A 14,174-nucleotide genomic window follows, 5' to 3' on the forward strand; every position below is an offset into this window, starting at 1 on the left:
TTGCTTCAACAGAACATAGTTATTGCTCATCTGGTGTCTCAGTTGTCTCAGCTGGTGATATCTTTCTTAATTAAGCATCATTGCTTGAGGTATGCCAGAGCTCAACCTTGTTTTCCTTTCTATTGTGACACACAGGACAGCATGGGTGAGTGCCAGACAGATAAGAGTGAAGAGGAATGTGGCAGTGAAGAGCCTGAGGATAATGAAGAGGAGGGAGAGCAACAAAACTTGGGGCTCTGAACGAGGTGATGGGGAGAAAGAAGCAAGGTCAAGCAATTCTAATTTTGTGGACTTGTCCCGATTAGATCGCAAGAGGAATGGCAACATCGGTCAAAAGACCAAGTGGTAACCCCACTGACGTTGTTAAGACCTTGGAAAACATCTTGAGTAACAACAACTCTTTGAGTGAAGTTAACCTAAACAACATTGAGAACATATCCCAAGAGGTTTTGGTGAGCTTTGCTGATGCATTTATTCGCAACACTCACGTTGAGGTTTTCAGCCTTGCCAACGCCCATGTGGATGATCAAGTAGGTTATGTTGATTCCAACTTCATTTCAGGCAAAGGTATTCTGGCTTTGGTTGGGTCACTTCACTACAACACAACACTAGTGGAGCTCCGATTCCACAACCAGAGGCACATCTGTGGAGGCCAAGTAGAGATAGAAATGGTGAAATTGCTGAGGGACAACACCACCCTGTTGAAACTGGGATACCACTTTCACTTACCTGGTCCAAGGATGAGCGCAACTGGTATTTTAACCCCCAACCAGGACTGCCAGAGGCTAATGCGGCTGCAACAAAGGAAAGAACAAGATCATCTAGAAAGAAGTGAGGAGCAATCTAAGACATGTGACACTGTGGAAAATACACAGTCCCTTCAGTTCCAGATTTCAACAGAAAAAGATGCTACACAAGGGAAGCAGCCATTGGTCTGTTCTCATTTACCAAAACATCCTCACAGTCAACCAAATGTTGTGAACAATGTTCCAACTACAAATAAAAAAAAAATTTGCTTAAATCGTCAAGCAACAAGAAGAAACAGCAATAGAAAGTTTTGAGGCTAATGCAAATAAAGGACACAAACTCACGGGGGACAAACATATCAAGAACATTTTTCAAAATTAAAAACCAGTACCTTTGAGAAGAGAAGATAAAAGAAAGAGTCTGGGAGGCACCAAGGGGTCAAAGTGTGATGATCTACTGGCAGCTATTTGTAGAAGCAGCATTGGTACACTAAGAAGGGTAAGACATTTAGAATTTGTCCAAGACAAAGTACGTAAGACTTAAAAACTGTGCACAAATTAGTAATTCACTCAAACGATATTACTGTACAAGATAGGAACTTCTGAACCAGGGGTTTGAAAAACACCAACCCTGCCAAATCAGGTCTCCTGGGAATCGATTGAAGACTTTAAGCAATAATTACCTTTTTATACCAAGAACCGAATTATTCATTCAGTGGTTGTTTTGATTGAGATCATTGAAGTTATCATGAAATCATTATCCAGTGGAAAACGCATAAATTCTAGTTCAAATTAAATAGATGGTAAGTTTAGTTTTGACGCACTAACGATGATGTCGCCAAGTTGTACTTGCCAAGAGTGAAAACATGCTCTTATTTGAGGGCTTCAAAAAGCATTCAAAATTTCAAGTTCTCAGTGGAAGTAAATAAAAATTTTTAAAGGGATAGATGATGTAACATTTTTTTACTCAAGCTCATGCCGTTTCATAACTGACATGCATACAAATATGTGGGTGGACATTCCTGTTTTGATCTTGAGACATTAGTATCCTGTGTGGCTTTTACTTAATGCTTCTGCCATGCATACTACATACAATATACAGTATAAGTGGCAGTTTTAACATTACATTGACTAGCGTAACCTTTTTTTTTTTTTTTTGCAGGTCACCAATAACCATTGTTCCTGATGTATAAAACGGCTCATATATAATGAAACTGTAAAACAAACAACAGAAATTAATTTTTTTTTATCCCTTATCTGGCATTGAATCTGAAATACATTATTTATACACATATTCAAACACAAGTGTTTTTGTAACTTCTTTCCACCAACAAAATATTTTGCTCAATGAGTAGCTTCAACAACTGCTTTGTAACTTACATAATATGAGAGAAATTGAATCCAAGAAGAAAATAGTTGATTTACTTTTAAAGCTGACTGCCATACCTCAATCCAAAGTATTGGTCATGCAACTAGTTGAGTTTGATTCTGTCTGATCCAGTAATTTTAGCCATCAAAGATGCACAGGCATGCAAGCAGTATCTACACAAGTTGGTAAAGCTACAAGTTAAAATATACATGCATTGCAAAAAAATGCAGGTTATTAAAAAGAAAAGCACCATATCTCAGGTTTGTAAATAATACCATTTATTTAAGTATAGAATTTAGTGTTTTCATTCCACATTCCAACCCTCATGTAAGATTTGATATCAATTATACAATTTTTGTCAGCACTATCCTTACAGGACGAGGACAGCAAAATCCGTTCAGACAGACAATACTGTTAAACCAGCATTAACTGTACACAAAGTTTGTTGTTGTTGTTTTTTCAATTGACTTAAATTTAGTCATCAGTCAAGCATTGACCTGCAAAAGCATCTAACAAATGGAAGTTTAAATTGTGTGTGTTTTTTTTAATTTTATTTATTTTTTTCTTGATATGAATGAAATTCTATATTTGGGAATTGATGGTTTTTCACATCAAGGAGAAAGCTGTACTCACGATTTTGCCGGTTGGAGTCTATCGTATATTATTTTCTTGTTAATAAAGTGAAATCAAAAACTCAGAACGGTCTACTCTGGGACGTGCAATGTAGTGTGACGCTGATTGTGATTACCACAGAAATCATATTTAACGTGTTCAGCCAATGTGTTCTCATCCTGTAGTGAATTTCTTTGTTATCCGTGCAAAAATATATATAGCCTCAATATATCAGCCTGGTGTACATTTACAAGGGAAACAATACAGGGGACATACATATTCTGATAGGAGAATCTCTTACCAAATCTAAGAATGCTAAACTAGGATTTGAATAAGAAAATCGAAGGTACAGAAAAGTAGGGTATGAAAATAGTGTTATCTAAATCATTAATCAACAATTAACAAGGACATCGAGCGTCCCGTCCATCTCCCTTTCCCCACTCACAGGGGAACAAAAACATTCAGGTCAACAAATCATGAATCCTGGCATAAAACTTCACATGGTTATTCCAGGAGATTATTTTACAGAGGATAAATGACAATACTTTACAGATTACATGAGGGGTATTGCACAGAGTATTTAAAAAAAGGGAAAAAAAAGCAACAAAAATATACAGCAATTTAAAAAAAAAAAAAAACAGAATGGGAGTAAAATTTGGGGAAATGAGAATGTAGTATCATTTACTCTACTGGTTGGGGTTAGTGTTGCGGGATTAATCATCCCATTCGTCATCATCCTCAAAGTCTTCGTCATCCTCATCATCCTCATCTTCATCTGAGGACCAAAAAAACAAAAATGCATAACCTCCTTAAATATTTCATAATTTACTGACAATACCATTAACGCACAAACTCAAAGGAACCAAAGGATATTAGAGTATGAAAAATGCCCTTGACACTAGCATGAATCTATGTCAGAAAACACATTGATTTAAATTGGGATGTTGCGATTTAAGAATGAAGAGGAAAAAAGTCATAATCGGTCACGTCACAAAAATAATCTTTTAAATTGGGCTTGACATGCTATGTCATCTTAAAAACGTAACAGAGCATATTTTAGTATGTAAACTCAATTTATCTGGATCAACAGCAGTTGAGTGGCCTGTTTTGAACAAACCTTTGAGAGCCTGAAACAAGCACTTACCTGAGGAGTGGATGGCTTTGCTCCTCTTTTGCATCACCTCCATCAGAGCTCCAACAATGCCTGCTGACTGAGCAGGGGTGGGTGGTCCTGAGTCATTATCTGATACCTGAACATCCAAGAGGAAAGCTATCAGACAACCAGACCAAAATAATGGCTCCTACAACAAGTTATGAAAGTATTTGAGGACTCACACTAGTTTTTTTTCTTTTTTATAATTTAATTCAAGGATGCATTAAATTGATCAAAATCAACAGTAATTTATCATTTTTTATAAACATTAATATAATCACAAAAGAAGTCTATTTCAAATAAATGCTGTTCTTTTGAACTTTCTTTTGAGGAACAAATCCTAAAATATATATATATATATATATATATATATATATAAAGCAGCACAACTGTTTTTAAGATTGATGAATGAAACGTTTCATGCGACGGCTGCTGTAAATAAATTACATTTCAAAATACCGTACATTCAAATAGAAAGCAGTTTTTTTTTAAATTGAAGTAATATTTTGCAGTATAACAGTTTTTTTTTTTTTTTTTGATCAAATAAATCCATCCTTGGTGAGCATAAGGTGTCCCTTGTGATACATACATTTTATATATATATATATATATATATATATATATATATATATATATATATATATATATATATATATATATATATATATATATATAGGTAGCACAGGTATATTTGTAGCAAAAGCCAAACATACATTGCATGGGTCAAAATTGTTTTTTTTTTATGCCAAAAATCATTAGGATTTTAAGTAAAGATCGCGTTTTGTGAAGATATTTAGTAAATTTCTTACCATAATTATATCAAAACGTAATTTTTGATTAGTAATATTCATTGCGAAGGACATAATTTGGACAACTTTATTTTCTCAATATTTAGATTTTTTTTGCACCCCCAGATTCCAGATTTTCTAATAGTTGTATCTCGGCCAAATATTGTCAAATCATAACAAGCTAATTTATTCAGCTTTAAAATAATGTCAATCTCAAATTTAAAATAAAATCTCAATTTAAAGAAAAAAAAAATTACCCTTAGGACTGGTTTTGTAGTCCAGGGTCACATACATAACCATCCAAATATAATACAATAACTTTTTATAATAAAATTAATTCTATATTTTATTTTATTATACAAAAAGTATTACAGTATGTTTTTGCATAAGATGTTCTTGTGACCACCACTGTTTCACATATACACATACATCTATTTATATATAAACGCATATAAAATAAAATGAAATTATCAACCTAAAAATAAAAGAATAAAACCGTATAAAAACATATAGGTGACAAAACGGTCTGATTTGCTACATGAAAATGTAACTGGCAGTTTAAAACCTTTAACACACTGGATGACTGACAGTGACAGGTGAGCAGCTGGTCCTCCACCTTTGTCTGGGACACATCAGGATGTGTTAGCATCTGTCCTCACCATTTTGAGCTGGATGCCCTGTCGGATCTGGTCGAGTAGCGCGTCCCGTCCTGTGGACGACACTGGCCTGTTGTTTTGCTCCACCTTCTTTAACTGAGCGCCCTCCTTGATTTGCTCCAGCAGAGCTGATTTCCCGCCCAAGGGCGAGGGCGTTGATTCGCTGTGACCTCCGTCCATATCAGGGGGTGGAGGAGGTCCAGGAGGAGGCGGTGGAGGAGGAGGTGGAGGAGGGGCGTCTCCTCCAGATGGAGGTGGTGGTGGCGGGGGAGGTGGCATGGAAGCGGGGGCAGGTGGAGGGGGAGGTGGATGCCCTCTGCTGGGAGGTGGTGGTGGTGGAGGTGCTCCCATGCTAGGCCGGGATGGAGGCGGTGGAGGGGGTGCACTTGTGGGGGCCCTTGAAGGTGGAGGGGGTGGTGGGGCTCCTCGTCCCCGCACTGGGGGTGGTGGAGGTGGGGGTCCAGAAGTGTGAGGAGGGGGTGGGGGTGGTGGGCCGCCCCGGGAGGGTGGAGGGGGGGGTGCTGAAAGAGTAGAAACAGATTTGTTAGCGTTAAAATAAATAAATAAATAAATAAATAAATATGCAGCCTCTCCATATTTCTAAACTGAATGCATATGAATGCCACCGCAAAGCCTTAATCATGAGTGGGAATCTGTGAACTTTCAGTTTCCGAGTTAGAAGTGTTTCAGTGAGAAAATATGGCATTTGTCACTTCTCACCGGAGCTTGCGCTATGCCTACGTCATCTGCTGGAATGACACTTTCTCAAGTACTTGCATACGACGGTTAGCGGAAGCTAGAGATTTTGGTTTATGAAGTAGTTACATTTTGATATTTCTTTTACACAAACACACTGCTTCAATTCAGAAGGTTGTTATTAACTAAGATAACTAAAAACCATATAGTTATATTTTTACCATGGTATTGAGGTACTATATTAAACCAAAATTAAATAAAATGTATGCATTTAGCAGAAGCTTTTATCCAAAGCAACTAACATTGCATACAGGCTAACAGTTTTTACCTAACGTGTTCCCTGGGAATCGAACCCAAAACCTTGCGCTGCAAATGCAATGCTCTACCACTGAGCCACAGGAACACATGGGTGTGGAATATAATGGTTTAAGGAAAACCGATGATATTTAAAAAAAAACAAACAAACAAAAAAACTTAAACTATCTGGTTTCAGCAGCGATCACTTTGGAGAAAAATCTGTTTCGAAATAAATAAAAATTTGACATTTATCATGATAATTCTTGAAATCGACTGATATTTAAAAAATTATCGCGTTCATTTTTTGGACATATTGCCCAGCCCTACATGAACGCATCTCACATCAAAATTATGACTTCCTAACTCATGTAGATGTAGGTGAAATACATTTTCTCTTATGTGAAAAGTAATAATTGAATTCCATAATAAAAATAACAATAATAAAAAATGATGATAATAAATGAGTACAATAAATTACTGAAATACGTGATAATTATAACAACAACAATTTATTATTTATAATATTTTCAATTAAAAATAGCTACCCAGATCCCATTTATAAATTAAGGATGCAGTCACATTAGCTAAATTTAGTCTAATTTTCTCCCCAGAGTCAATTTAATTTCATGGGGTCTTTAAAACTAGAGTAAGACCTTCACTCTAGAGGGGAAGAAACGAAATTTTGCACCACACCAATCAGTAACAAAAGTTTTTTTTTGTTTTTTTTAAGATCAACATAAGTAAACAAATGCCTCACGAAGAATCATGGAACAAATCCATATGTACAAATGCTATTCTATAAAGATACATTAGATATTGGTAAAACCTCATGCCAATATGCAAAGGATCAGACCTCTAGCACATGCAAATCTAAGCAGGTTTCACTCAGAATGAAACACACACATTCCACCTACCGCACCACCTGGGAGGACCTGAAGGAAAACCACATATATTGATCAAATACAAAATGCTAATATATGCACCCAACTTCTGTATAAAATCCTTAGAGGAATGCATCACAGCCACATTATTTTAATGTCATGAAACGACATATTGGCTTTGCTGTTTCATGCAACACTTTGTTTTCACAGAGGAGAGAAAAAGTACTCAAAAATAACCAGCTAGGGGAAGTTTTGGGCTATTTTTGTTGATTCAGGCCTGAAATGGTTGGTTGGTGGACAGACACATGAATATGATGAGGCCACAGAGGACAGCGATCAGTCTCACCTTGTCTCCTCAGCTCATTCTTCACAGCCTCTACGCCGCCCTTCTTCTCAATGAAGTCGTAGATGACCTTCGACGTCTCCTTGTCTTTGAGCTGGGCCTCAGAGATGCCACACATGTCAAACAGGTTCTTCAGCTCCGGGTCCAAATTATTCAACTGCAAAATAAAAACCACTGTTTGTTTATTTACTAGAATCCTTTAATGAAATACAAGTGCTTGCAAGGCAACAAAAGAAAATTGATAAAGTTCAGCAAAACTAGATTTTTTGGCCCGTGTCATTCCCGTAGCAGAAACGTGCAGATTTGTTGCCGAAATGTTCTATTTATGGTTAGGGGTTTGTTCACCAACCTTAAGTATGAGCAATAGTAATAGTGATGCTTGCCTTAGTAAGCACAACTAAATATAGATAGAAGAAGAAAGAAGAGAGATTATATATACACACATTAATGATAATGAGTAAATTGGTGCAAAGTCAAAAGGCCCAATCACAGTCCAGTATGCAAACAGATGTAGGAGCAAATCACAACTCAGTATGCAAATATGATTATCACTGTTGGTTAGTTTTTGAATGCTGAAGTGTGAGATAAAAGATGATATTTTGAATAATGTTGACGGTAGCCATTGACTTCCATGGTATTTTTTTTCCTTTCTTTTTTGTAGTCAATGGCTACCGGTTACCAACATTCTTCAAAATATCTTTTTTCGTGCTCAACAGAAGGAAGAAACCCATAAAGGTTAGGAAATTAGGTAAATAAATGGCAATTTGCATTTTTGGTTAGTTTTAGTTTTTCAACTATTTCTTTAACAGTTTTCAAACTTCAATCTTATTTCTGAAGTATGTTTTTCTAAAGATTACCAAGTTCATAGTGATTTTCAAATTTTTTTCTTACATTTCTTTAAAAGTATAACTATTATAAAAAATAAGGCTAAAATAAATTAGATTGACTTATTATATTAATCTTATATCGATAACTAAAAACTTATCTAAAATTAAAATAAAATAAAACAAAACTAATAAGTAAAAAATACGTGAGTATTTTTAAAACTTGATCCCATTACCAAAATGTAAATTATATATTATTTTAATAAATAAGTAAAACAAAAATAAGTAAAAGTCAGTGACATTTTTAAGTGCAAGTTAATGGGGACTTTTCTTTTTAAGATAAGATAATGATGATTAAAATCTTAAGAGAAATTCTGGTAACACTTTCTATGAAGCTCATATTTCTAATAAATTATATGGGCAAACCTAAGGCATTACAATGAATGGTATACTGTAATTGTTATATTAATAATACTCCAATACCTTCTAGTTGATATGTAGTTGCAGAGTTACTTCTCAACAGCTGTCTAAAGGGTACCATCAAAATAATCAAACTGATAATATAATAAATAAGCAATTGTGTCATATTAAACATCTGATCTTATGGCTGTGTGAGAAAAAAAAAAATTTTTTATTTCTATACTTAGAAGCGGTCTTTGATTGCTTTAAGTTAAAGTAACACAAGAGAGATGGGAAGTTGTGAGACTTATAATAGATTATAACTATCAGAAATATAATCCATTGCAACTATTCGCTGTGTGTTCTAAATCACCAAGCTCTTAAAAGCTCAAATAAGTATCAACAAAACCATAACCACAAATAACTATTATAATACATTAAAACTTTTCTTATGAATTAGAACATTTTTAATAATGCATTATGCATTCATTATAATGCTTAAAGAATACCCTTATAATGTATTATAAATATGGGCTTCACAGAAAGTGTTACAAGGCAATTCTGCCTTGCAAGCACTAGACATGATTTCCCAGCATTCATGCTGTTCTCAAATACAGCACAATCCTGCCACCTAGTGAACAAACTGCTAAAAGTAACCATCTCAGCTACAACCATCCATTATGTCATGCTTAACAGTCCAGCTGCATGCATAATGCAAACCTTCAAATGTCAGGCTTCTTCAGAGCATTTGCACATTTTTCCAGTTAGTTAAGAGCAACAGCATCTCATTTTATTTGCACCAGTAGCCTGAATTTCTTATTGCTTCATAAATAGGCAGCAGTTTGTAATATCTTTCCATAACAAACCCATTTAAAATGCACACAGTGCAAATACACAGACAGCTCGCTGCTGTGGACAGAAGCAGTCTGGGTAGTGCTGTGGGCGTCAGATGCTTCAGCCTGCATGAACACAAGGCTATTGAGGCATTTCATCATGCCATTACTACACAGGTCAGCATTGTTTTCCTATCAGAGATTCTTCAATATGTCTGGGAGAGCGTGCAAATGTGACAGAGCAAGTGGTTGTTGTGTACTTACGTCGAAGCCTGTGTTCGGATCCCATCCTACATGACCGATGTGCCTGGAAAATATTGCGTTAAGCACAGTCAGACTGGCATAAACAACAACAACTAATACAACATGAGGAAAGGGAAAAAAGAAACTTAACCATTGTGCTTGCGTGTATCTTCTTTTTAAATCTCTCATTGTGTTATATTGTAAATCAATCAGTCTTTTTGTCTAGATCAGTCTAGATTTCTCTAGGGACTGATTGGCTCCAGGTCACGCTGATCTGAGCTTATGCACCTCCGTTTTAAAGTGGGAAAAAATATTTGGGGATCATTTTGTGCAATGCTCACTTAAAAACTAAGGTGCATAAGTCAAGGTTACAATTAATAGTAATAAAAATTTAAGATTTACTGACATTTCTTTTTTTTACTATACAAGTATCTCAATAACACAATAACATTGGCATAAGCCCAGAGACCAATTAGTAAAAAAAATATATAAAAATAAAAAAAGTTGACAATATTTATTATCAATACTGCAAAAAAAGACTAAAAATAATCATATATAATAATATATAATAATCACAAAAATTCTAAACTGTTTTTTGGTAGGTTGTTATATCATATGTGAAAAACGTTTACAAGTATAAGTTTTCGTCCAATTTATTAACATTAGCATTTCCTTTGTGGAAAAAGGGTTAAAAGCATAACAAATAAACAACACTACAAATTTAAAGTTAATGATTGACATATGGACAGAAAACGACAGGAGAATAAAAATAAAAACCCAGCAGCAGCATGTCTGCATTTTTATTATGCATTACTGATGTCACTTCCTGCCAACAAAGGAAGTACTGCAACTGCTGTAGTTAAAGACTCACTGGAAGTTGCTTGGCGTCCCGATGTCAGCCTTTGTTAACTTCTTCCTCTTGCCCTTGACCTTCTTCTCCTTCTTGTTAAGGCCACTGTGCACCATGTTATTGATGTGGGACACATTGAGTTTGTTGTTGATCTCGGGGTTCTTGATGTCCACCGTCGCCATCAGGAGAGAGGGTCCTGGGCACATGACAAAACTGATTAGCTGCTGCCTGAGAATCTCTGAGCTGTTGCACACACGTCCCTGTGAGAGTGACAGCAGTCGTCTCTGGCCGAGCTCGCCAACAACAGCTGATTCTGTCCCGCGCAAGCTAAGAGGAATCAAACGCATACTGTACATGATCATTTTATAGCAAGATTGAAAATAAATGTCGGTTTTAAATATTCAGTTAGTATGTATTCATTTCAGCTACCTTTCATGAGCTAAGTTTCATTTAAATAAACATGACTGCATTATGCAAATATAGCATTGACCAGCACGGCCACAAGCCAAACACATATGCCCCGTCATAATGATTCTCATCACAGCACAATGTGGGCGATAAAAAGCAGCTTTCAAAGAAAGGAGCATTGCTGAACAACAGGCTTTGTGTCAAACTTTCCCCAAACCACAAGCATTAGCTAGCAGCTGCTTTCAAGACAGTTAGAGAGTTCAGTGTGAAGTCCAGAGACATGGTCTGAATCCACAGGCCCATAACGATAATAATAATAATAAAAAATGAACCACTGTAACACCTTTAAATTACTGTGTTGAAGAAGGAAAAGTCACTTAATGAAATGGTTAGATTATTCACTTTTTACTACTCACGAGTTTATAATTAATATTATTAATGATATTAACCATTCTATGTATGATTACTGTTAAATAACAACAATTGTACATGTAAAAAAAAAAAAAAAATTAAATACCTTAGGTATATTAAGCATTATTATAATAATAATAATAATTAATGTTTATAATAAAAATATAATGGCATACATTTTATTTTTATAAGAGTATAATTTTATTAATATTATTCAGTTCCTGCAAGAAAATGTATAATTAAAATGGATTAATATAATTGTTATTTTTTCTTAAACAATCTTTTTATCAAATATTTATGAATAAAATGTTTAAACATTATGATTATTAAATAAAAAGATTAATAATTCTGTTAATGTATCAAAATGTACATGTAAACTGCATAAAATAAGTATAAATAACACTGTATAAATAAAAGGTTTAAATATTATAATTCTAAAATAATACAATAAAAATAATAATTTTGTTCGGAGTAAAAAACGAATATAATTATTTTCATTGTTATTGTGTTTGTCATTATATTTAGATTTGTCTTAATCTGTTTATGTATCAAAAATACATAAAATGTTTAATAATAATAATAAAAATGGATGCAGTCAAATTTTTTTGTGCCATATTACAGAATAAAACTAAGAAAAAAAACTGTCAAATATATTATATTGATTTTTATGGAATTTAAACATATATAAAAAAAATAATAATAAATCATTTAAAACACCTTATCCCTTTCAACTGTATCTCAAAAGCTACAATCCAAAAGACTACAGTAATAATAATTCTGTTTATGTAGTCTAATAATTCTTTGTGCCAAAAGCATTAAAAAAACTATTAAGAAAAAGACCCCTCTCAGAATTTCGTAAAGTAAAGTGAAAACTAAAGATCTTCACACTAAAAACTTCTGACGTCAGATTTCCAAAGTCCCCAAGAGATGCTTCACTCACATCCACGACCCAGTTCAGAAGCACATGCTCACTTCTTCACTAGAACCGTGAGGAGTCACAGAAGAGCTGCTAAAGCCCTACTGTACCTCAGGCGAGAGCCAGGAGCTTCCTGTGACCTCCACCGTGACCCGAGAGGACGTCCTCTGTAGAGATTGAGGGTCCGTCGCCCCTGAGCTTCAGCAGTGTGTTAAAGTGAGGCTGAGGTCAAGACATGTTCAGTTCATCCCCAGACAACACCAAGCATCACAGGGGCAACGATCTACCACCTGGCCTCGAAACGCTCTCTAAAAAATCCTGGGATGGGGCAGACAGGAAGGTCGTGAAGAACATCATCTCATCTGTGGCCCAGTATTAAGGCGTGAAGCGAGAAGCTAGCTAATATCACCTTAGCGAGAAGTTAGCAAGCTAAGCAGCCTCTGGAGACGCTCTTTAAACCAATTGAGAGAGTTTTGTGATCTAACCGTCCACCAGATCCTGAATTAAATGCGGAATATTACATAAGGAACTGCTGATCCAGTTCAATCTCTGAAATTTGCTGTAAGCATTACAAGTCTTCAACTGCAGGCAAAGCCACGCTTTTATAATACACAAGGGTTTTCTTTGCTTCATCTGACAGATGTTTCACAGCGAATCGGTGATTAGCATCTCTACTCATCAACAGCAAACTATATCAGAGCTCGCTCTGTCAGATATCAACAATGAGGAAGCGCAGGGGAAGGAAATGTGCTGGAGAAAGATTGCACTTGCTTTTCGATGGTACGACGCATCGCAGAAATCTGATTTGAACGGCTATATTCTTCATTGTATAGTCAAGCAGGGGCGCAATATGCTTGGAACAACAGCTATAAATTATGAATGTGAACAGATTGAGGGAGGAAAACAATGGAACTGGCCTCCAGAGCTGCCTTATCAAATCTAGAACAAATATGTTGACTTAATGTCACAGATAATAACATTTCAGACTGGAGATGAATCTGATTGGCTGGTAATGCTAAAACAAAAAAGGCTGAATCCCTTGGAAAGTAAATGTAAATAGTGTGGTGCTATCAAAACAAACACTGCTACCAAACAACACTGAATGAACCAATGGTGTGAGTTTGGGGCGGGGCTATCTGTTTAGTCAACCAATGGCAGACGTAGTGAGTGTTCAGGATTATTCTTGCAAAAATTACAATTTACCTTTAATTACCACATGAAATCAAACTTACAATAGCATTTTTAATGTACAGTCTTGTAACTTTTGGGAAAATTAACCAAATATTTGATGGCACATGGGTGCCGACATTTTTAATTAATTATACTTTTTATTATATTATTTTATTACTTATATTTTATGCATTTTTGAAATGACAAAAAATATAAAAAATAGATAATTACATATTTACAATTAATAGTAAAACAAAAATTCCACACACACACACGTATGTATATGTGTGTGTGTGTGTGTGTGTATATATATATATATATATATATATATATATATATAAATAAATAGATAATATAACTTAGAAAACATTACAAAAAGTAATTATAAAAAAACACTTCTGAGTAACAATAGTAAGTCATGTTCAGTGTTTTATTAAATGAATAAATAAATATGCCCTGCCCCAAATGATTGCTTCAATAGGAAATACTCTGTAAATAAATAAATACACTAATAAACAAACAAACAAACACAGAATTTGGTTTGATATTTTCTATAGCATTCTAAAAAAAATATATATA

General features: G+C 34.9%; 1 protein-coding gene and 1 pseudogene across 2 annotated transcripts in view; one reads left to right on the plus strand and one right to left on the minus strand.

Annotated features, from left to right (window-relative positions):
- LOC132124561 (leiomodin-2-like) lies at positions 1–2,378 on the plus strand (annotated as a pseudogene).
- Positions 2,377–14,174, minus strand: part of wasla (WASP like actin nucleation promoting factor a) — a 25,965-nt gene continuing 14,167 nt past the window's right edge. For both annotated transcript variants that reach the window (XM_059535622.1, XM_059535621.1), the window contains 6 exons: positions 10,712–10,886; positions 9,862–9,904; positions 7,545–7,698; positions 5,328–5,845; positions 3,872–3,977; positions 2,377–3,502 (listed from right to left, as the gene is read on the minus strand). In XM_059535622.1, coding sequence (XP_059391605.1) covers positions 3,441–3,502; positions 3,872–3,977; positions 5,328–5,845; positions 7,545–7,698; positions 9,862–9,904; positions 10,712–10,886 — 1,058 coding nt within the window. In that variant the 3' untranslated portion in view covers positions 2,377–3,440. The remainder of the gene's footprint in view (positions 3,503–3,871; positions 3,978–5,327; positions 5,846–7,544; positions 7,699–9,861; positions 9,905–10,711; positions 10,887–14,174) is intronic.

Source organism: Carassius carassius, chromosome 43, assembly GCF_963082965.1.
Source record: "Carassius carassius chromosome 43, fCarCar2.1, whole genome shotgun sequence".
Classification (NCBI taxonomy): Eukaryota; Metazoa; Chordata; class Actinopteri; order Cypriniformes; family Cyprinidae; genus Carassius; species Carassius carassius.